The 24,028-nt window shown below is 48.5% G+C and overlaps 5 protein-coding genes across 5 annotated transcripts; 4 read left to right on the forward strand and 1 right to left on the reverse strand.

The window, feature by feature from the left end:
- Positions 1-1,036: 1,036 nt before the first annotated feature.
- M406DRAFT_109128 (uncharacterized protein) lies at positions 1,037-5,026 on the forward strand (the record flags this gene model as incomplete). The annotated part of the gene is made up of 1 exon (XM_040915337.1): positions 1,037-5,026. One exon carries the CDS (start codon positions 1,037-1,039, stop codon positions 5,024-5,026), a length of 3,990 nt encoding a protein of 1,329 aa, XP_040770872.1.
- Positions 5,027-6,046: 1,020 nt separating this feature from the next.
- M406DRAFT_269875 (MFS general substrate transporter) lies at positions 6,047-7,989 on the reverse strand (the record flags this gene model as incomplete). The annotated part of the gene is made up of 7 exons (XM_040918041.1): positions 6,047-6,389; positions 6,426-6,651; positions 6,847-7,223; positions 7,291-7,357; positions 7,419-7,487; positions 7,542-7,782; positions 7,837-7,989. 7 exons carry the CDS (start codon positions 7,987-7,989, stop codon positions 6,047-6,049), a joined length of 1,476 nt encoding a protein of 491 aa, XP_040770873.1.
- A 4,313-nt stretch (positions 7,990-12,302) lies between these two features.
- Positions 12,303-14,036, forward strand: M406DRAFT_65281 (uncharacterized protein; the record flags this gene model as incomplete). Its single annotated transcript, XM_040924926.1, has 2 exons — positions 12,303-12,329; positions 12,369-14,036. 2 exons carry the CDS (start codon positions 12,303-12,305, stop codon positions 14,034-14,036), a joined length of 1,695 nt encoding a protein of 564 aa, XP_040770874.1.
- A 3,689-nt stretch (positions 14,037-17,725) lies between these two features.
- Positions 17,726-18,321, forward strand: M406DRAFT_324836 (uncharacterized protein; the record flags this gene model as incomplete). Its single annotated transcript, XM_040919917.1, has 3 exons — positions 17,726-17,805; positions 17,917-17,997; positions 18,256-18,321. Coding segments are annotated over 3 exons (227 nt in total), but the record flags the coding sequence as incomplete, so codon positions are not given.
- A 3,359-nt stretch (positions 18,322-21,680) lies between these two features.
- M406DRAFT_269884 (DUF1680-domain-containing protein) lies at positions 21,681-23,927 on the forward strand (the record flags this gene model as incomplete). Its single annotated transcript, XM_040918042.1, has 5 exons — positions 21,681-22,441; positions 22,512-22,836; positions 22,909-23,346; positions 23,418-23,645; positions 23,700-23,927. 5 exons carry the CDS (start codon positions 21,681-21,683, stop codon positions 23,925-23,927), a joined length of 1,980 nt encoding a protein of 659 aa, XP_040770876.1.
- Positions 23,928-24,028: the final 101 nt, after the last annotated feature.

The following is a 24,028-nucleotide window of genomic DNA, read 5'->3' on the forward strand; positions in this document are numbered from 1 at the left end:
AAAATAATACATATGATTTATACTCTCAGCCAGCCATCTTGAACCTGACATGCCATTAGAAAAGCTATTGGGTAAATGCTGCCTGGATGAGAAGGATTGGTGATTGTATTCCTGTTGAGTTGTCTTAGCTGATGTCACAAAATTTTGTGGCGACGATCGAACTATGAGCCTGATTTTGACATCAATAGATTGAAGTAACTGCATGCTGAGATAGAGAATAGCCGAAGAGGTTGGGTAGAAAATCGTCACTGGTTTCCAACGAAGTTTAAGTAGGGGCTGCATGCTGCGATAGTGGCGAAGCAGCAATTTGTATAGCTATCTTTTACGACGATCAGGGCGATGTCTCGACGGTTAATCATGCAGTGTGCCCTTCAGTGAACTGTTAGACTGTTTCACAATAACTAAATCTTCGCGGACGTTGGGGGCTGTGTACTAAGTACGCGACATTGAGGGCTACGAAGTCGATTTGTCTCAGAGTTCCAGTCAGCCTCGGCGGCATTAGCTGGCCTATGGTTGGCTGCGAGTGTTACGATTGGGGGCCTCACGCCTCTTGTCTGACCACAACTGTCTTAGTTTCTCCGGTGCTTCCACAGCTGAGTTCTTCGATATACCCCTCTGCTTACGCCTGGATTAGGCAACATAGCTAGAACATCAAAGATGGGGGCCTATAGACTGTGAAGATGGACGGACGACCTGCATGTGGGGGCTGTGTCAAGATCAGAGAAAGAATTGCCAGTCAGTTTCCTTATCAGTTCTGTCTACAACCTGGTCTGTGTGCTGAAGCCTTGCGCAAATCAAAAGGGAGGACCATCACACTTGTCAACGATATTTGCCTCAATTAATTACCCTTAAGATAATTCAGGTCTTAGGTTTATGTCTGGCAACATGAATTCTTTGAAAGATCCTTGATTCTCGTTCATCCTGCTCATGATTACAGGCTACACGAGGAGCACCCCCTTCCCCTTTCACTTTTGGCAAGCCCACTTGAATCCAGCCAGGTCTATTGTTGTTACGCACGGTCTCGGTTCTATTAAACATGGCTTCATGGTCAACAGTGCACGGTCCAACACCACCATCGCCTTTAGGGCATGAAGACTCCGCTACTGAGGAAGAAGAATTCACGACATCCTCACCGTCGACATCCTCTGCGTCACAATATTCCATGGAAAACTACTCTAATGACCCAGAGGGGGGAGTGTCCACATGTACAGAAACACAAACAGTCGCGGATGCGCAAAGGTCCATTATGGCAGTTCAGCCGGGGATAGGCCCTGGCAATCGCACAGGTCCGTCTCCATCGCAATCGTCATGGAGCCCATTGTATCTCAAACGGTACATTATCCTGGGTCTAGGGGCGTCATTTGTCTTTCTCGCCGTCGCAATCGAGATCCTGCAATGGGTCTCCAAGAAAAATAATGGCTTAGCCACGAGCAATCAAAAGCTTCAATATCTCTGGTCTTTCGGCCCGACCGTCGTTCTGACCATCCTCGCATCGATATGGGCACGAGTCTTCTTTCAAGCATCAATGGCAGCACCTTGGGTACATATGCATAGCGGCAGGACAAGCGCAGAGCGCTCCATCCTCTTGGACTACACTTCGATGCTCCTGCCCGAGACTCTGGTGCGCGCCTTGCGGAACCGCGACTGGATGGTGGCCATAAGTGGAGGTATAGGGCTGATCATCCAGGTGGAAATCATCTTCTCGACCAGTCTCATCACTCTTACGCCCACAGATGTGGTTGACCCGTCTTTCCCTATTACGCTCACAACCGAGTTCGGATATGAGAACTCGACGTTCAACGCCACGATACAGTCAGCGGCTATAACCTCAAGATATATTACCATGGGTCTGGTACTTGCAAATTTGTCGTATCCAGCGGGTACGGATGGCACAATAGCGTATCAAGAGTTCGATGCCACGCTGCCGGATGATGCACAATTGACTGCGACGGTGGCGGCATTTGAGGCTGATCTGGAGTGCGAAACGGCACATGTGAACCTGAGCTGTGAACAAACCATGTTTAACACCGATGCCGACTTCGAGACTTGGGAAGCTACCATGTTCGCCAGCATGGCCTCTAGTAGTTGCAAGATGGCGGCCGAGTTCGGCATGTCGTTCAACTTGAATGAGACAGATCCACTGCATTTCAGTCGAGTATTGACAGGACAGTGTGATGGCGCACCTGAAGAGGACGGCAACAGGGTTGCATTTGTATTTGGGGTCCCGAAATTGACGTGGACGACCAATACAACAGGTCCTGGAGACATCTATGGCGAGCCCGATGAGTGTCGTCTGGGCGAGTCGTCTGCAATTATCTGCCAGCCAACTCACCGAGTCGGACAAGTCGGTATCAAGAGGAACGGGACGTCGACATCGACGTTCCCTGTTTCCTCCGACAACCCGACACAGAAGGACGATGCTCTGACTTTGGCCTCGTGGACCATCGCAGAGTCTGTATTCAACGAGACGGCCTGGCAGCTTGTCGGGTTTGAGGAATCCATCGGATCGGGAGGCTGGCGGCTGGCCATACAGAATGCCACGATTGACGTCGATAGGCGATCAATCACAATTTACGGCAACGAAGGTCGCACGAACTTAAGCATTTCCGCATTGCTTAACACGGACTACTTGCAAGGAATCTTCACGTCGTATTACAAGAAACACGCAGCACAGCTCGCCAGGGCAGGCTTGATGTATGTCTCGTCAAAGGCATCCTCGGGGAACATAACGACGCTCCAAAATCGATTGCTAGTCCAGCCTTTGGCGAGCCATACTATGTCTGCATTGCTCGCGCTCACAGGCCTCACGTGTATTGTCGTATGCGCGACGAATTGCATCTACGACAAATCTGTCACTGCAGTGCCTGCGTCGAGACTGGCAAGTCTGGGTACCGTCCTGGGTCGGAATCCCCATTTGTTGGCTGATTGGATCTATTTGGGGTCCAAAACAGACAAGGAGGTCAAGAAGGCGTTGAGCCAAGCCGACTACTACATCATGCCCAAACCCGAACTTTCCCACGAGGATGCCGCTGTCGCAGCTTCTTATATTGCCATGGAGCCGCATCTGTCGAAAGACTTCAAGCTCAACCAGAACACGGTCAATGCGGAAAACTTCAAAACGAAGTATCCACTGGCTTTGCATCCTCTCGCTAGATTGGCCATCTGCCTGATACTTCTCGCCATCATCATCACATTAGAAGTAACCCTCCGCATATCACAGCGAAACAATGGCCTGGGCAGTGTGCGACAGGACGGCTATGCTCATTATGTCTGGACGAATCTGCCGGCAATATGCTTCACCCTCGTCGCCATGGATGTTAGCTTCATCGATTCGGCGGAGCGAATAGTAGCACCGTACCTCCATCTTCGCAAGATTGCGAGTTTTGACAAGTCTATTGGCCTGGACCTGCTCGACGCCAGCATACCAAAGATATTGTATCGAGAATTGCAGATAAGGGATTTTCCCATACTAGCAGTCACTGTAGCCTCCCTTCTCGCAGCAAATTTCAACACTTTTACCTCATCATTATTCACGGTTGTGTATGCGCCGACCGTGTACCAGGCAGAGATCTACACGACAAGCACGTTTTCCATCAATGCTACCAACCCTCCCTACGCACTATACACCGACCTTGTTGGTGGCCCGGAGTCCCTGACGAGTTCTCTTGTATTGACAAAAGACTTGTCGTTTCCGGCTTTCACGCACCGAAACCTCGCTTTCCCAGAGTACACCATCTCCTTTCCAGAAAACAGCACTCTTGACAACGATTCCTTCGCGACGCAGGCTATTGTCCCTGCTCTGCGGGTAGCCCTCACATGCCGGAGGTATAACAGTTCAGATATATTGGCAAGCTTCACAAAGAGCCTGACTACCGTCACAGGGCTGGAATTGTATCCAATGAATATCAGCGTAATCCCCGAAAATAACCGCTTCACCTCGTCCTCATTACTGGTCGATACAACCATCTCCAACACTAGTAGCGCGAAAACTGTCCCGTTCGGCGTCAGCAACCTCTTGACCCTGCGAGTTAACTTCGACGCGGGCAACATACTCGAGGACGAGTATTCCTCCATCCAGCCGTGGGGAACATATAGTAACGTGCTTTTCACATGGGGATCCGTATCGCCCTCGCCCAATCGCACCATTCATGTTGAAGCGATGGGCTGCAACGAGACTCTGGAAGTATTATATGTGAATACGACTTTTTCCAATGTCGACTTATCGATCGTAACTACGGAGCCGATCGAGCCCCCTGTGTCCACATATGATATGTCTACGGCGCACACAGCGAATACGACCGGGCCCATTATGTCGTCACTCACAGCGTACTACCCCTCGACGTGGGATGATGTTGCTAATTTAACCTCTCCTTTCAAGAACAATAGCATATTCGACGACTACATGGCGCTCCTTGTCGCGCAGAAAGGGTCTGCGCTGACCATGAACGACTTTGGCGATGTGGACAAGTCGGATGCCATCGTCGAGGCGGTGAAAAGCCAGTATGGGATCTTGGCGGCACAGAAATTGAACTACGAGTTCCGCCTTCCTTCCGGTAGGGTTGATGCGAGGGATGCGCTGGAGAACATTACATCCCTACCCGGCGCCTCCGCTGGAAGTGATTATAGGCCCGAAGATGGCCCGCGGACGACCATCGCCAAAGGGCAGTTGAGGTTGGTCCAGGACGCGACGTTGACGAGAGTGCTGCAAGGAATCCTCGGCGCAGTACTCGGACTGACCTTGTTTGCGTGGGCGGCGGGGTCCAGGACGAATGTCTTGCCTCGGGACTCGATGAGTATTGGGAGTCTGGGGGCGCTGATTGCTGGGGGCAATTTAGGAGACTATTTCGACAAAATGGCCGAAAGGACTGGTCAGAAAGGAGAGGAGAAACATCTGACGTATTGGTTAGGCTGGCGGAAGTGCAAGGGCGATCAGGGAGTAGAGAAGAGGTTTGGGATTTGGGTCGTTGATAGGCAAGGGTCGACAGGGGGAAGTGGATTCGCTCCTGATCGGCGAGGAGGACTATGAGAAGGCAGCTGCGATGCACAATCAAAAGTCAAGACGGAGTCCTAGCCTCGCTCCTTCTGGGCAATTCACGGCATCATTAGCGCAGACTCGTAGTGCAGATTGGAAACTCGTGCAAATGGCAAGAACAGTGCAAAGCCGGGTGTCTGGAGGAAGTGACACGTAATCTGGATGCCAGAGTCAAGCCGAGTGGGCCTTTTCAAGCTCTTTTGCATTCGATCTCTTAATGCCACAAGTACTACACCTCAACTTTGACTCGTTTGATTTCTCTTATCTTGGCCCCTCTTCTCTGGCCTTTGGGTCCTTCTTAGTTTTCCATTCCAAAAGCAAAAAGAAGAAGTGATGGTTGATACAGCCATACTTCCGGCCCGGCCCGAGACCTGCAAGGCGACGAGGTTGCAAGCAAGTGTATTTCGGCCGGTCGAGTCGCTTTGTGCAATTATTTGCGGAGGCCGAGAGCTCATTTAAGCTTGACAAATAAACTTTCCCGAGGGCCATGAAGACCATGTCACGATTTCTCAGGTCGCTGCGGACGTCGTGTCAGTATCGTACGGTTGCAGTATTGCAGTAGTCATGAGTTTGCTGCCCGAGTGGGTCACTTCGAAAGCTGGCTGCCAAATCAATTTGTGCCAAGACCAGCGGATCCCCTGCCCCGTAAGTATGTGTCCATACTTGTGGATATTGTGCACCTTGAAGCCTGTTACCAGCTCAGCCTGGCTGGCCCTTCCTGCCTCCTTTCCTTCTAGGGCCCGTTTCTCCTTAACTTTTCGTACATACTGTAGCATATTCTCTGGATGGAGTTGTCCATTATGATTTTCGACATGTCAGCATATCATGGAACATCAAACACACTTTTTCTGTCTTTCCTTGTCGTAAAACCATTTAGTGATTCATGCAACTTGTTTTGGTTTTGATATTTTTATTTTTATTTATCTTTTCACTTATATCAAACCACGACTCTGTCATCCCCCTCCAAGGAGCTAAGTTTGAAGGAAAGTAGTCAGAGTCTTTCTTCACTAAACCTCAGGACATCGATTTTTCAGCCAATACCTCTCTCCTCCCCTCCCGCTCGCCTCTCCACTGCATTCCCCAGGTCCACTCCACTGCGACAAGGACACTCAATACTACAACCAGCAATGCCAGGCCAGAGAACGCCATGGCAGGGCCGACAAGCGCAATGAGCCTGTCCACAAAAGCCACCCCGATGGCCGCCATACTGCACCTCACCAAATTGTTCACGGCTGTACTGCCCGCCCCGCTACCAGGGTACAGGTCGGACACAAGTGTTGTGTTGATGGCAAACACGGCGTTGGAAGTCGCAGCGATCAGAAATTGGAGCACCAACGGCAACACAATCCAGGCCGGGCTCCTCGCTGCAGCGAGTCCAGACTCGGCCGGCGACAGTACGGTGAAACCAAAGAGACCTGTAGCAACGACGAATGACCCGGTCATCCAAGGAATGTGACGGAGGCGAGCGTGCTCGATGGGAAAATCCGGCGATAGGGATTTTCTCGTCTTGGAAGGGGGTGGTGCGTCCGGGTAGAGCTCTAGGTACCGCTTCTCGTAGCGGACAAAGTCTCGCGTCATCATTTTGCCTGCAATGGTTGAGCCAGCAATGGTGCCTAGGCCTGTCGATGAGAAATTTGTCAGTGAAAAAGAATTGGAACCGAGTGGGGTACGTCCTCAGATTGCGTTGACTCATTGCAGTCCAGCACCCCCTCCCCTACTCTCTATGCCCAACTGGGTCGCCAGACACATGCATGTGCCCCGATCTGAGTTGGGAGAACTTAGAAACTGCCTTTGTGTTTCGAAATCCAACGTACCATTAGGCAAAAACGCCAATCCGAGAGTCAACTCGTTGAGGTCAAACCGTCGATCGAACAAATCCGTCGTGCTGGCAACAACCATGCTCCAGACAGTGTAGACCATGCCGCCAAAGATGAGGGTGACTAAGATGTCTTTCTCCAAAAGCATCTTCAATGGCCCGAGGAATGTCTCGGCAGTGACCTTGGGCGTCTGGGTACTGCTTTCTGGGTCTTCCATGTACTCGGGCTCTTTGAATTGGTGAATAATTGGTCGGTGAATGCCCGTGAGTCTCTTCGTGCCGTTGCCAGCAATGGCCCTGAGAGTTTCAGGGAGGAAGACAATGATGACAAGAAGCACGACACCGGAGATAATGGTCAGGAAAATGAAGATGGACCTGACCAGTAGTTGTTCAGCACGACATATACGATGTCTCAAGTCAACGAGAAATGAAGCGCTCATACCGGAAACCAAGAAAATTGCCCAATATCCCACCCAGGACAGGCCCGACGGCGATACTAAAATTTCGAACTAGAGAAGGTAAGCCAAGAGTTTGTTCTAGATTCCCGTGGGGTAGAGTAATGCGACCTACTGGCTTGATAAAATCCAATAAAAGCACCCCTCTCGAGGGGTGTAGCGATGTCTTGGATAACTCCGTTTCCTATCTTCTATCAGCTCAAGATCATTTTCGAACCTTATTGTCTGCTTCTCATACCAATACTAACGGTCGAAGCACTGCCGGCTGACTGCAGACCACGGAACACTAGCAGTACAGCGAAATTCGGCGAGAAGCTCAACGCAATGTTCGCGAGGATATAGACGGAGAAAGAGCCTACGTATACCACACGGCGACCTAGCGTATCAGAAAGCGGTCCCCAGAACAGAGGAGATATGCCTTGGATGATCAGATAAGACGTGATCGTGAGAGAGACTTGACCCGTGCTCACATTCAGATCCTGGGCCACAAATCAGTTTCTCATAGGTCACATTTCGTCGGTATATGTACTCACTTCTGTGATGGCATCGAGAGCCGGAAAGTAAATATTTGAAGACAAGCCTGAGAAGAGGCCAGCAGCGCCAATGATAGCCACAAGGTTCCACTTTTGTCTCTTATTGAAAATGTGGAATGGCGGTTCCTCTGGGACTTGTGATTCAGATACCATCAGTCCTGCAGGTGCTTTGTTATTTGGCCCAGGGAGCCGGCCATCTTCTAGCTCTTTCGGCGTCACGAATAAGCTTTGCGAAGCCATGACTGAGATAGAACCCTCTTTGTGGAAACAGCCCGATGGTCGAAGAAATGGCGGGAGTCGGAGGTGATGTTGTCTTTCTCCTTATTTTTTTGATTTCGACGCTCCAGCCATGAGAGTGTTCATCAGACGTACGTTGAATAGAGAGAGGTATGCTAGACCTGATTTGTACAAAAGACGGAGTGTTTAGGATAGTCACAATATAAAACTTGACTTTGGAGTATTCAATGGACAGTTCAACAGAAACGGAAGCAAAACAGAAACGGAAGCGAGACAGAAACACAAATATATAAAGGTTGCAAAAGATCATTGAACATCAGCGAATCTTGCATAACATAATGTATCATTGATGCCCAAGATCACGTTTGTGATTTTTTTGCTGCTGGCTTTGCGCACTGATATTGTGATCTTCTCCGCCTAGACAATAGGCCATAGCTTCCACACCCTTGTCCAACAATTAGTATTACCATCAGCCCAAAGCAATTAAGGGGCTGCCCAATAACTTAACAGAAAGTATAACTATTCAGAAAAACGCACTGGTCTCTAGGTGAGAGACTCGTATCCATCTCCACCCGATAAATTCCTAAAAGGAGCCCGAGTCGATCCGGATTTTGGCACCATCGCCAAGAGTTGTGGAATACGAACGCTCGACCTTTTGCAAATATCATTGGGCAGGATTTCTCGCGCCTGATAAGGATTTGCCACTGTGTTGAATTGCAGCGTGGCCTACGCAATTGCAGCATGGTCATCGTTTGACAAGTTTGCGGAAGAAAAGAAATTCTGGATTTAAACATGAATTCATAGGCCCGCCCATAAAACCATCGCCAAGCTACAGGGTCCCAGGCCTCGTGAAAAGCAAAAGCATATCAATATTTTATAACAAATCATTATTCACAATACTAATATATTATAATCAAAAATACTTAATTTTCTTTTTATAATATAAGTACAATTTGTATTATCTTCTAGCTTTATAAACTTATAAGATTACAATGGTTAGTTTAATCTAATTAATTTTCTGTTAGATTAATTGTTAAACTCTCTTATATCTAGATTTGTAATAACTCAATTTGATTAATTAAATCTCTTCAAATTTGTAAAATCTATTAAGGATCTAATAATGTTAAAATTAAGAAGCTTGTATTATGGTTATATACATAGTTTTTGTGACTGATTAACCAATGGTGGTATCTGTCTCTGTTAGAGATAAGTAGGGGCGCTTTGGCTCCCAGGCGACATTGTCGTGTCTTATCTTGGGCTCAAGTCTGACCAAACGCCGGTGGGAACGTACCATACTGAGTTTGTCATAATTTCTCATGCTAATACTATTGATTACTCGTCCCAGGGAACCCAATGGAACAAGGTCCCATGCTGTTGTCGCTGGATCTTTCGCCCTTTTGCTGGGCAGGTTATGACATGCACATTATCGTCCTTGGCTCCATTTATTCGGGACGACTATCAGATGAGTTGAGGCCTGGTGTTATTTGGATGTGTCTTGAGACACGATACGGGAGTCTTCACTTTCCATTTCTTCCCATTGATTGATTTGATGCTGATAAGTATGCATTTTCAACATGAAGCTTCGCGGCAGGGATTGTCTATAACTGTCAAATTACAGCTTTGCTTTTTATAAGAAAAACAGAGTACTCTCAAGTTGCCAGCCTCGCCTTTAGGTTTACCAACTTATTTATGGAGCGTCTTGACCATTTATGGTATGTCACTTGTTGATGCTAACTCACTTATTCCAAGAATTGCTACACTCCGGTAGCACAGCTTTTGAATGTGCGAAAAGAAGAGATCACTCCGTTCTTGACATGTTTTCCACCGAGAAGGTCTGGATACTGCTGATGAACAATTTGTGAGGGCCACTGACTCATTGGCTCCCAATATCGCCACGCACCCTGAATCTAGATAGCTTCGCTTAGCCGGGTTTTTCCCTCCGTTTTTTCTTCTTCTTCTTCCCTTGCTGATTTTCCTAACTTTCTGATGCGCGTTCAATACACTCATTTCCATAAGGAATCCCCTTTGATTCATGTACTGGATCTTCCAATCCCGACACTCGATAGCCCAGGCATCCTCCAATGCCCTCTTCTTTATCTCCCGGCGGAATGGATCCTCGTCAAACACCAGGGTGACAGACCGAAGCCCACAGTAGACATCGAGGAACCCCACCATCCCAGGCACCGACTCCTTTCGCCAAAGGCTGTCAGCCATCAGCACGTTTTCCACCATATCAATTCGAGAGCCGTAAATTTGATGCAACCCGCTTTTAATAATATCCAGGCTATCGATGATATCAAGGGCAAACCAAATAACATCTAGATGTGGATTTAGATAAAGCGAGGAGCTGCTGGGGTAGCCGGAATGCTCAAAGTAGACATAGGTCTTCATCGTATGCACCCGGGATTCATGACATATGTAAAGCGTGGTTGGCGCACTGGCGTTGTCATCATCGGGTTCAAGGGTTCAGTCTCCAGATCTCCATATATAGAAACATCCGGTCACACTCGCCATTGTGACCAAGTACAGATAAGACGAAGTCCCATCACTGGCAGATCTTTGTTTAGGCGAGCAGCCTCTATAACGCGAGCGTTGGGCCAGCTTAGCTCCCAGATCATGAGTCGTAGCTCCATAGGAAGAAGTGGAAATCTAGACTCATTAGATGTACCAGTAAGTCACTTTGCAGAAGTTACGCTACCTGCCTGCTCACTGTTCCATTTTGATAGAGCCTTATAGCCCTCAAGATTCCTTGCAAAAAGCCCAGTCTTGTAATGTTAGCTCGAGACGGAAGAAGCTAAGTTAAGATCTTGTAGTCATGGCCCCATCAACATGACCACGGATGGTCGCATACATTGATGGACCAGCAAGTGGAAGCAACACATCAAGCACGCCGAAGCAGTTGCGCATATTTCCAAGGTCGCGAGCTGTCCGAGGCCGAGAAAACCGAAGCGAACTTCGATAGGGGCTATGTGGCCCCTGCGATGCTGGCGAGGAGGGTCACCAGTCAGGATGTTTTGTATTTGGTGATAGGCAATCTACCGACTGAGAAGGATGTTGAAGACGCGAAGAGGCAGATGGAAAGTACCCAGTCTGGGAAGGAAAAGCAAACAAGATTGGGTGCCCTAGTGAATCAGCATGAAAGACTTCGCATTATTTTGGATTGACATCTGATGCTGCTGGCTGGGAGTCTCAACTTCTTGCGCCCGAAAAGCGCCCAGAGGCTATACATTCTTAACATAGCGTTTCAATGTTCAAAGTATATGAAGACAATTGTTTGACTTCCGCCTCGACAACTAGCTTTCGGACTTCCCTGGGTGAAGAGCGCAAATTTCCGAGTCTCTCGTTGAGTAGCAACCAATCAGCCAAAATCACAAAATCCCGCACTTCATGCTTCGACATCACGGGCGAATCTCGTATTGTGGGGCTGCCCTCCGGGTATTGAATTGTGGTGCTTGCTTGATCATGTATTCTGTAGCTTTTCGAGTTGCGTGTTTAACGGATCACAATATCACACTTCTTTTCTAAACGGGTGACAACTAACCTACATATATAAGGCCCACTTGCTAGTCTCTCTCGATTGACACAAAAGCTAGTACATAGTATATGAAAACTTGAACGGGATTTGGATACAGAAAGACCCGGTGAAAAGTGGATACAACCACATCGTCTCCAGATTGTCCCTCAATTTCCCCTGATAATGCCCCCATCGCCACCTCCATATCTCTCCATTGTGGTCCCATATCCACTTCTACTTTCCAGCACACCACCGAACCCGCCTTTGACCGCGCGGGGCCCACCCCATGGGGCGCCGACCAGGACAGAGAATTCAGGCATGTAGTCTAAGCCGAACTAACATTTTGTCGGATGACGAAGACGCGTGGAGACTCAGTCGCGATCTATTTCCTTTTTGCGCTTGACATCCCTTGGCAATGGATACTGCTAGTCACGATGCGGCCTGGCAATATCAACCACGGTTGCACGGTACCTGCTTTAAATCCGATGGACCGAGAATTAGCCGTTGTCACAAGGATTTGCCATGGCCGGTTCATAAGCAAGGAAGAATCACTAACAGCCCTGCTGCTGGCAACAGGACGGCGGTGCGGTGATGTGGGGCCTGATGTTGTCGTCGCCTTTATAACAACCTCGACAATTCCTGCTGGCTGAAGGAGCGAGCACCTGTCGTTCATCAACATCTCAGTCTTGTGATCCAGCGCCGTCTCTTTCCCATCATGTCTCTGGCACGCGTAAAGGGCGCCGTCACGGCCGCCGCCGCAGTCCTCTTCACCGCTGTACAGTCTGCCTCGCTCGAAGATGTCTGTGACTCTGCCTACGTCGAATCTCGGCTGCCCGCCAGCGATTTCATCATGGGTATCACTATCGATCCCCTGTCCATCACGACCAACCTGACGTTCGGTTACACGGCCGACTTTGAGTGGTATCCTACCACCACTATCGACTACTGTAACCTCACTTTTGCCTACTCCCATAATGGCATTGCTGGCGATCAGGTTCACGTCTCATATTGGCTACCCGCGCCATCCGACTTCAAGAACCGCTACCTTTCCACTGGTGGTGGTGGCTTTGCTATCAACTCGGGCACCGAATACATCCCCAACGGCATTATTAACGGCGCTGTCTCGGGCATCACGGACGGCGGTTTCGGTTCCTTTGACACGGAACTGGACGCTGCGTTTCTTCTGGACAATGGCACGGTGAACTGGGAGGCAGCGTACATGTTTGGCTACCAGGCTCATCACGAACTGGCTCTGCTTGGCAAGGAGCTGACCAAGAACTTGTACAACGTCTCATCTGGCACCAAGATCTATTCTTACTACCAAGGCTGCTCTGAAGGTGGCCGAGAAGGATGGAGCCAAGTCCAGCGTTTCGCCGACCAGTTCGACGGCACTGTTATGGGCGCACCTGCTTTCCGTTATGGCCAGCAACAGGTCAACCACTTGACCAGCAATATCATCCAGCAAACGCTAGGTTACTTTCCTCCTACCTGCGAGCTGGAAAAGATTGCCAATCTTACTATGGAAGCTTGTGACGGCTTGGATGGCCGCGTCGATGGCATTGTCTCCCGCTCCGACCTCTGTCTTCTCCACTTTGATGTCAACAGTACCATCGGAACTCCCTACTCGTGCGGCGTCAACACCAATGACGCTTTTGGCTCCATCCCCCACATTGCGCAGAACGGAACAGTGACTGCTGAGGGAGCTGCAGTTGCCGCCGCCATCTGGGCCGGACTGCACGACTCCGAGGGCCGTCTCGTCTACATCAGCTACCAGCCCGGCACTATCTTCTACGACGGCATTACGGAGTTCGACGAGACTACGGGCGAGTGGGAGCCTGTTGTCAGCACCTTGGGTGGTCCCTGGGTGGCCGAGTTCCTTCAGCTGCGCGACGCCGACTCGATCAGCCTCGACGAACTGTCCAACTATACCGTGGATACGCTGAAGGATCTCATGATCTTTGGCATGAACAAGTACGCCGATTCTCTGCAGACTACGTACCCGGACCTCAGCGACTTCCAGGACGCCGGCAAGAAGGTGATCCACTTGCACGGCGAGCAGGATTTTTCAATCCCGACGGGCTCGTCCGTGCATTACTACGAATCAGTCCGTAGCGTCATGTACGGTGACCTAGGGTATAATGAGAGCGTGGCGGCCCTCGATGAGTTCTATCGTCTCTTCCTCATCCCCGGCGCCGCCCACTGTAGTTCAAACGACTTCCAGCCCAATGCTGCCTGGCCCGAGTCGACGCTGTCCACTATCATTGAGTGGGTTGAGAATGGCGTCGCCCCAGCCACGCTCAACGGCACCGGTCTGATCGATCAGATCTGCCGCTGGCCTCTGCGCCCGCTATGGTCCAACAATGGCACCTCGTTCGAATGCGTTTACGACCAGGAATCTTTGGACACCTGGAAGTACGATTTCAACGCATACAAATTGCCGCTTTACTAAACCTTTCGGTATATATTGGCGTCGTTATTTTGGTGGTCCGAAATGGGCACACGGATTTATTTCTCTAGAATTAATACAGTGACTGTTTATTACGCAGCGTGTCGAGTCATTTGATAATATGATTTGTATACCTTTGAGCCGTGACAAACGCTTGATCTGGCTGCCTAGATCACAACCGTTTCTATACTGCCTCACCAAAGTTATCTGATCGATCCTGGTTGTTCAATACGCTACGTGATTTCACTTGGACTCAACGAGATTAGGTACATTGCGCTTCGCCCAGAAACAGCATCAACGGGCAGGGTTAGCAAACTCGAATTCGACTTGATCGCTATAAAAGCTATACAGCTCAGGAGAGACAAGCTCATGTCTACTTTTTCTAGCTGATTCAAAGAGCACGAAATGTAGCTTGTTGGCACTGCTTTCGGAAGGGATCTGTAACCCACTTGGAGGCTTGGCAAAGTCCAGCGCAGCAGCAGCCGCCGCCATGTACTGTAACTACAATGTACCGTAGCAATGCTGACGGGCCGGCCCACTGAGCCTGCAGTGCCACAGTGCCTGCTTACCTCGAGCCGTGCAGCTGGGACGTTTGGTCCTTCTACCCCCTAATCCCTCATGCAACCGATAGTAATCCTACTAGCATGGCTACTCACTTTAGTAAACGCCCAAGCAGGCCTTTGCAGTAACCTCACCTAGCTCAGGCTTAAGGCCTTTCTCCTCCTCCTTCTTGTTTCCTAGTCGGTCTTCAACTTATATCTGGCGTAGTGAAGTGTCTTCAGGGGGAATTTCCTGCAATTTTTCATTGACAAGAACTTCAAGTACCATGTTCTAGGAGGTGCCGGTAAGAACGGGCAAGCCAAGTACGTCCAAGTCCGCAATGTTGATGATAATTACGTTGTTGCTTTTTATTTTGTCCAAAGACGCTACTGAGTATCAGCACAAAATACGTCCCTACTTTAACCCTCTGAACATTTCCACAGGCCCTCTCCCCCCTCTTTTCATGCTCAATAACATCCCACTTCCAATCTCGAGCGTGTAAAACGCACGTCGCCTTCTACTGCATTCCACAGACAAATCAGCCCAGATTAGAGCTAGGAGAGAGAGATAAAGGTATTCCCCTATGGCCCATACCTTCGTCTTCTCTAAGGAATTTCTGATTAGGTCTATCGAGGACGAAAAATTTCGTAGAATAGCGGCGTCTCTGTGTAAGCTAGTCCTTCTCACTGCCTCAAGAGGCTTCCTAGTAAGATCTGTTGAGCACGTTGAAAGTATCTCAAGGCACATATATACACACGGAGAGAGGCAGCATCCTTGAGACCAGTTTTTGTACTAGTAAGGAGAACTTCTAGGAGATTACTCAAGGGAAGGCATCCATTATGCCCTGTGCTTACGCCTTCCCTTCGAGAAAATGGCCTAGAAAATGGCCTACGACAGTTTCGTTTGTTCAATTTGTTGTATTCGTCACTAGCTCCAGACAATCTTTTAAGTCAAAGGGGGGGGTTTCCGCCCATCCGTAGTTTCCGCCCACCCTGGTCAGCCACACCACATATATACACATATATATATATTGATTAGTTTTACATACTATTCGCTCACCACGATGCAATCCTCTTCATCAGTAACTAATTCGATATCGTTCTCTTCATTCTGACTATTCTCATCTTGATTGATCGCTATTTGGGCCTTCTGTATAGCCTTAATATCTGCAAACTTCGAATTCGGGCTTATATCAACTTTCCTTCTTTTAGTAGGCCTCATAGCCTCAACTTGCTTTTCCAATGCCTTATTTCTTTCCAAGGCTTGAGCAAACTCTATATCCTTCTCGCTATATACTTTCTTTATCTTTCTGAATAGTAGATATTGCTCTGGTACTGATAAAAGATGGTTCCGGTTCTGTAGTAGCTGTTAGTATAGTTGTTTAGCCTTTCGAGGAGTTGAAAAGGAAGCTGGCTAGCGTGAGGAAGCTTTGGGGAGTAGCTGAGGTGCTGTTGATCGTGCTAAGCCTGAATTTGACTGAGTTTGAAGGTATGGTTAGCTGTTTTCAAGGAGAAGAGGGCTCAAGAGTGGTTTGGATAGCCTGAGAGGCTACAGACTAGTTGCTTTTCATCCAGATCTGATATTCTAGCTTGAAAGACCTTTCATACGAGCCTGGCAATAGTACTCGAGGAAAGTTCGCTTGCTAAAGACTGTTGAATCTCTCCATTGGTTCTCAAAGCTGACTTTCGTTCTATAGGCTTGTTTGAGAAACGAGAAGACTCCGAGATTAAGGGATTGAAGTATATAAGAGGTATGAGAAGGTAAATAGATCAACAGAATATTGTATTGATAGCATTGCTATATAAACTCCTCAGTTGTATAGCTGCTGTAGCTATCTAAGATTAATAGTCTAGCTTCTAAGGGGTTTGCTGGCTAGCTGCTTGGGATGAAGATCTTTTCCAGCTACTCGAGAGCTATTGCATTATTTGTTTATCTGTTTTGAATAGCTGTAAACTTTTAGCTATCAAAAGGCTGTAAAAGAAGAGGAAACTATTGCTATTGGACTGTTTTTCTCTTGAAGATAATCAAAGGAAAGAGGTAAGCATCTATAGCAGAGATATACTCGAGGAAAGAGATCCAGGCTCTTGATCCAGACTCTTTCTTTTGAATTGAACATAAGGAAGAGCTACTAAGAACTAATCCATTTGCTCCTTAGCCCTCTAATATCCCAGCTTCATCCATATTTCATCAATTAGCTAGCTTAATAGCTTAGATCTGAGAAAGATTAAAGAGATGAAACCAAGGCTGTATTACCTCTATTATTACGCTATTAGTTCGAGCTGAAGCAATCCTCCTCATCCTCCGAACCCTTATCTCTGGATTTCTCTTCAAAAAAGCACCAGTCCACTTGATACCAAGAGGTTGATCATCACCATAAATATGAAGAATCTTCTAAGCAAAGTATCTTAGCTCTGAATAGCTTAGTAGAAGCTCGAAGCTTTCCTGAACAAGAATACATTCAACTAGCTTCCTTTCTTGAGGAATTGAAAGCCTTTGCTGGTTTTCGTAAGCTGTTTTATGTAGTATTGCTCCTTCTAAACGATCTCGGAGTGTAGTCCTTGGAATGCACTATTGCCTCGAGGCTTTTCGTTGAGACAGGCCGTTTCTAACAGCTTCGATAGCCTGATCTAGCTCAAATTCAGAGTATAGCTTCATGATGATTATATGAGGATTTGCTGAAAAGATGAAGTTGTTTGGTGTCAGGGCCGATTGTGCCAGCAAGGCTCAGGGCCAGCTAAGCCAGCTGGATTACGGATGACTAAGCAATATGCAGCTATAAAGCGGCTTTCTAGCCACGTCAGCACTGCTGAGCAGAACTTAGCTCCTTAGGCCTCAATGTTATTCTGGTTGTATACCCCTGAAAGAGAGAAAAGACCTCGCCACATTGCCTTTGCAATCTTTCTACCTGACAGTTTGAGGCCTGGCTCTTTTAAAGGAGGCAATCCGGCGAGGCTTTCTATCTTTTTTTTTCTTCCCTAGGAGCAGCGCTAATACTGAGCAGGAGCAGAGCAAACGATCAGATCACTATTCTTTTCGAACTTTCGAGCTTTTGATCTTCGAGCTTTTAACCTTCGAGCTTTTGACCTTCGAGCCTTCGATTTTTGAGCTTTCGAGCCTTGAATATAGCGAGCAAGCAGTGCTGAGCAAGCAGTATGCAAGCAGCGTGCGAGAAGCGTTCAGAAGAGATTCAGAGCATTCGAGTTGCTAAGCTAGAGCATACAGCGAGCAAGCAGTATTGAGCAAGCAGTATGCAAGCAGCGTGCGAGAAGCATTCAGAAGAGATTCAGAGCATTCGAGTTGCTAAGCTAGAGCATACAGCGAGCAAGCAGTGTTGAGCAAGCAGTATGCAAGCAGCGTGCGAGAAGCATTCAGAAGAGATTCAGAGCATTCGAGTCGCTAAGCTAGAGCAAACAGCGAGCAAGCAGTATGCAAGCAGCATGCAAGAAGTATTCAGAAGAGATTCAGAGCATTCAAGTTGCTAAGCTAGAGCAAACAGCAAGCAAGCAGTATGCAAGCAGCATGCAAGAAGCGTTCAGAAGAGATTCAGAGCATTCGAGTCGCTAAGCTAGAGCATACAGCGAGCAAGCAGTGTTGAGCAAGCAGTATGCAAGCAGCATGCAAGAAGCATTCAGAAGAGATTCAAAGCATTCGAGTTGCTAAGCTAGAGCATATAGCAAGCAAGCAGTATTGAGCAAGCAGTATGCAAGCAGCATGCGAGAAGCATTCAGAAGAGATTCAGAGCATTCGAGTTGCTAAGCTAGAGCAAATAGCAAGCAAGCAGTATACAAGCAGCATACAAGAAGTATTCAGAAGAGATTCAGAGTATTCGAGTTGCTAAGCTAGAGCAAACAGCGAGCAAGCAGTATGCAAGCAGCATACAAGAAGCATTCAGAAGAGATTCAGAGCATTCGAATTGCTAAGCTAGAGCAAATAGCAAGCAAGCAGTATGCAAGCAGCGTATGAGAAGCATTCAGAAGAGATTCAGAGCATTCGAGTTGCTAAGCTAGAACAAAGTATATTTTTCGCTATTCGAGCAAGAGAGCAGAATAAGCAAGCAGTAGATCTGAGTATCTTCTGTTTTCGAGAGTATATTCTTCGCTATTCAAGCGAGAGAGCAGAATAAGCAAGCAGTAGATCTGAGTATCTTCTGTTTTCGAGAGTATGTTCTTCGCTATTCGAGCGAGAGAGCAGAGTAAGCAAGCAGTAGATCTGAGTATCTTCTGTTTTCAAGAGTATATTCTTCGCTATTTGAGCGAGAGAGCAGAGTAAGCAAGCAGTAGATCTGAGTATCTTCTGTTTTCGAGAGTATGCTCTTTGCTATTTGAGCGAGAGTGCAGAGCTGAAGCAGAGTATCTACTTAGCAACTGAAGTTGCTTGAATATTAGATTGCAAACCAATTATTCTTCTGCATCTAGCAGTAAAGCGAAGTATAGCAATAGCTTCAGAGTTGCTAGAGAGCAACTTTCAAAACAGAAAGCTGTAATTATCTGTTATAGCTGTAGGAATGCTATCCTGGATGCTAAACTTCTTAGCTGCAAACCAAGTCTCTGATAGAAGGCTTGCAATCTATATCAAACAGCTTTAAGTTCTGAAGAGTGCCTGAATAAAGCGCTGAGGGAGCAGCGACTGAGCAGCGTATATAGCGCGGGTATTGCACTCGGAAGACTTACGTCTGGAATGTGATTAAAAAGAGATTTTTTTTTTACAGGCTTCGGGGACGAAGCTAGAAGAGAAGGAGGGAGATGGTTGAGAGGCCTTGAGAAGCCTTGAGAGGCCTGAGGCACTGAGAGATCTTGAGAGGCCTTGAGAGGCCTGAGGCACTGAGAGATCTTGAGAGACCTGAGGCACTGAGAGACCTTGAGAGACCTTGAGTGGCCTAGAAGCCTGAGGCACTGAGAGATCTTGAAAGGCCTTGAGGAACCTGAAGCACTGAGAGATCTTGAGAAGCCTTGAGAGGCCTGAGGCACTGAGAGACCTTGAGAGGCCTTGAGAAGCCTGAGGCACTGAGAGATCTTGAGAGGCTTTGAGAAACCTGAGGCACTGAGAGATCTTGAGAAGCCTTGAGAAGCCTGAGGCACTGAGAGACCTTGAGAGGCCTTGAGAAGCCTGAAGCACTGAGAGATCTTGAGAGGCCTTGAGGAACCTGAGGCACTGAGAGATCTTGAGAGGCCTTGAGAGGCCTGAGGCACTGAGAGACCTTGAGAGGCCTTGAGAAGCCTGAGGCACTGAGAGACCTTGAGAGGCCTTGAGAAGCCTGAGGCACTGAGAGATCTTGAGAGGCTTTGAGAAACCTGAGGCACTGAGGGATCTTGAGAAGCTTTGAGAAGCCTGAAGCACTGAGAGATCTTAAGAGCCTGAAGCATTGAGAAGGCGTAGGAGCAGCTAGGAAGCAGCGAAAGCCTGGAAGCAACGGAAGCTTGGGAGCAACGGAAGCTTGGGAGCAACGGAAGCCTGGAAGCAACAAAAGCTCGGAAGCCTCAAAGGCCTTGAGGACAAGGCCTGATAAGGGGGGACAATCTGTCAGGGCCGATTGTGCCAGCAAGGCTCAGGGCCAGCTAAGCCAGCTGGATTACGGATGACTAAGCAATATGCGGCTATAAAGCGGCTTTCTAGCCACGTCAGCACTGCTGAGCAGAACTTAGCTCCTTAGGCCTCAATGTTATTCTGGTTGTATACCCCTGAAAGAGAGAAAAGACCTCGCCACATTGCCTTTGCAACCTTTCCACCTGACATTTGGAATACAATTGAATGAAAAAACGCTATCAAACTAAAGGGGGTTGAAGAAGCGGTGTGGCTGACCAGGGTGGGCGGAAACTACGGATGGGCGGAAACCCCCCCCTTTGACTTAATATCTTAACTTTCTACATCAAAAGCCAGCCGAGAAAGCTTCTCTTATGGGTATTGACGAATTTGCTTTGGAACCAGGCTTCTATCTAGGTAACGTAAGCAAGCAAACGCGTCGCAGATATATATGGACTATTGTGTTGGTACTTCGCCTTCAATCATGCATTGCATGTGCGCATCAACTTTCGCAGTACTAGAGCAGAACAAGTGGTTGAAGTCGACACCAAGCATCAACGACTTGATCACCGCAACCAATTTGGAGGATACTGACGGGGCAGCTATCATTAAATAACAATTGATCAATAGAATGTCGCATGTCGACATTTCCTTGCCATCTTGTTCTTGGGAAAAGGGGGGGGGTTAATGGGGGAAAAAATCTCTATCTCTATTCCCGGCACTCAGTATTTCGTCGTCAATAGGCAACTCAGGGGCGGTGAATTGGGTCAGGTAGATACATGTGGGTTTTAGGATTGAAAAGTTGTCTCATGACTAGTTAATCAGCAATGGAGGGTCTTTGCTGAACTCACGCCCACATGTACAAGGCAGCAACAGGGATTCCGGCATCTGAACAGGAAGGCAGATGGAACAGTTTGACCATATTCTCACGAATTGTTTCGTATTGCCCTTCCCAAGAGTAGCACCCGAATTGATTACTTAAGTATACAGCATACTTCACTTCTGGGAGGTGGAGGATAGCCTCGCTAGCCAACCTCGATGCCGCCAATATCAGCGAGTCAACCTCGGCAGAAATGCCAAAAGCCCGACCTGCAGGCGGACGGTGAGGGTTGGTTGGTGGGATCACTTGGGCGCACCGCCTCGTTTATCTCAGCTCCGGGATAACTTTGGAAGCAGCAAAAGGGTGAGACAGGTAAACCCAAACGGTCGTCCTCCGAAAGATAACTAATTGTTCAGTCGATAACTGACTGGGCTTCTCTCTCATCATTAAGCATGCTTCATGCCTGCTAACTAAGTTTGGAATAATGCCTGGCTATCCACTTTTCTCCCCTCCCCCTCCCCTTTCCTTACCACTCCAGTGGCCTCCCACAGCTACGCCCGCGCGCTAACACAGCAGTGGTATGTTGTATTGGTGCGCATAGTTTCACCCCACAATCATCCCCGATTTGACTTTGCCCCTCGTCGTCATTAACATCTCCAAATCAAGATAAGCAGAGTTCACGAGAATTTCCTTTATAGTAAATTTACATCGTTATCCTTCCACATTCGGCCTGTGTCTATACGTACCGTACAGCATCGACTACCGCCATGAATCCGCAAGACTCATTCATCTGGACGACATTGCAACCGGAGTCCTTCTGGGCCCGGAAGCGCACTGTCGTTCTCAAGAATACAATTCCTTTCCAACTAGATATGCTCAAGTCCACGGGGAGATACGATGCATTTGATCTACAGCGGCATCCTATCTACGACGATGAGCCCGCCACATGGCCTGTACCCAAGCATCTCTTCTGGGACTCGGATGTTGGGAAATGGATCGAGGGTCTTGCCTACTTTGGGGACCTCGAGAAGGGCGATGATTCAAGTCTCGACCAAGCTGCCGAGGACCTCGTCCAGAAGATCAACAAAGCTCAGCAGGGAGACGGTTATGTGAATATTCATTTCACTGTCGTGGCACCCAAGGAACGTTTTTCCAATCTGAGGGATATGCACGAGCTTTACAACGCTGGCCATCTCATCGAAGCTGCTCTGGCTCATCAGCTACGCTTCAAATCGGACCAACTCATGAAGCCGCTGGAGAAATACATCGAACTGCTGCATAAGACCTTCGGATCCGGCGAGGATCAAATTCACGGTTACCCAGGTCATCCCGAGATCGAGCTGGCCCTGATCCGATTTTACAAGCGAACCGGCAATGAGAAAGCTGTGCAGCTCGCTCGGTATTTCGTCGAAGAGCGAGGTAACACGACTGGTGCAAATGGGAGGCACTACTTTGACGTTGAGGCTGAAGCACGAGGCGAGAGCGAACACACTGCACCCTCGTACTACCCTGCGGCTCGGAGCTACTGGTAATCACGTCTCTTGTCTCTCTCTAGAAAGTAGAGTATTAGAGGACCGTTGACTGACAAATCAGTATAGGTACAACCAGGCACATAAGCCAATTCTCGAACAAGAGACCATTGAGGGCCACTCTGTCAGAGCAATGTACCTTTTGACCGCCGTCGCCGATTTGGCCGTCCTCGATCCCAAGACCTTTGGCTCAAAGTATTTGCCTGCGCTCCGGCGACTATGGAGCAACATGGTAAACCAGAAAATGTACCTGACAGGTGGAATCGGAGCCATCAAGCAATGGGAAGGCTTCGGGATTAACTACTTCCTGCCTCAGTCCACAGATGAGGGCGGGTGTTACTCCGAGACTTGCGCGGCGATTGGCGTTATGATGCTGGCAGAGAGGATTCTGCAGGTGCGTAATCGTCCACTATAGACTGCTGTGACCTGCGTGACATATGTGATTCTTGAAACTGACATGGGTCAGATCGACCTCAACGGCCAATACACGGACATTCTTGAGCGTGCTCTGTACAACGCCATGCTCACTGGTATGTCTGTCGACGGCAAGGCATTCACTTATGTTAACCAGATGGCTACCTCGGAGGAAGATGCGTCTAACAGGCGCGAGGAATGGTTCGAGTGCGCGTGTTGTCCGCCTAACATCGCCAGAGTTCTGGGGCATATCGGAGGTTACCTCTGGACTGCCAAGACGAACTCGCAATCCTCTGCTACTGTGAACGTTCACCTATACGCTTCTGCATCGATCAACTACACGTTGCAAGACAGTCAGGATAAGTTCAAGTTGAGCCAAAAGACTAATTATCCATGGGAGGGTACCGTCGACTTCGAGCTGGAGAACTCCTCAGGCCTTGACATTGAGATCAACGTTCGGATACCGTCGTGGGCAGGAGACGCTTGGGATGTGAGCAGCACGTTCCTTTATGCATGACTCATTCATGTCTGTCTGCTAATCGCATCCTGAATTGTCAATAGGTTACTCCCAAGCCATCATCTACGTCTTTGAACAAACACTATCTACACCTCGATGCCGCCTATCTGAAGCAAAATCCCCAGTTCAAGCTTACCGTACCACTTACACCCCGCCTCCTCCGTCCCCATCCCTACACGCTGCAGCGCATTGCCGTCCTTGCCCGCGGACCTCTGATCTACTGCGTAGAAGACGTCGACCACCCCTGGGTTGTGGACCACTTCAAATCTCTTGTGCTTCATCCGCAAATGACACGAGCGGCTACCCTCAGCAGCTATGTCGTCGAGGAGACGAAGACGGACTTGCCTCTGGGCGAGCCCTACATTGGTATTACACTGAAAAATGGCGGGCTTGTGCTCCCGAAGGAGCGCTTGGCTCCTGCCTTGGAGGTTACAGGTCTCCAGGCACTCATTGTTGACAAGAGTAGCGTGGATCTTCATTTTGTGCCGTATTGGGCGAGGGCAAACAGGGGTGGGAAGCACCAGATGCGCGTCGGCATTAGGACCTTGGATTGATTGTTATTTGGTTTACACGCATGCAGGTCAATATTGCTAGATTTATCTCAAGTAGCCCTTTAGATACATGATTACATCCTAGACCTAACCAATTTCAAGCC

Source organism: Cryphonectria parasitica (genome assembly GCF_011745365.1).
Source record: "Cryphonectria parasitica EP155 unplaced genomic scaffold M406scaffold_11, whole genome shotgun sequence".
Classification (NCBI taxonomy): Eukaryota; Fungi; Ascomycota; class Sordariomycetes; order Diaporthales; family Cryphonectriaceae; genus Cryphonectria; species Cryphonectria parasitica.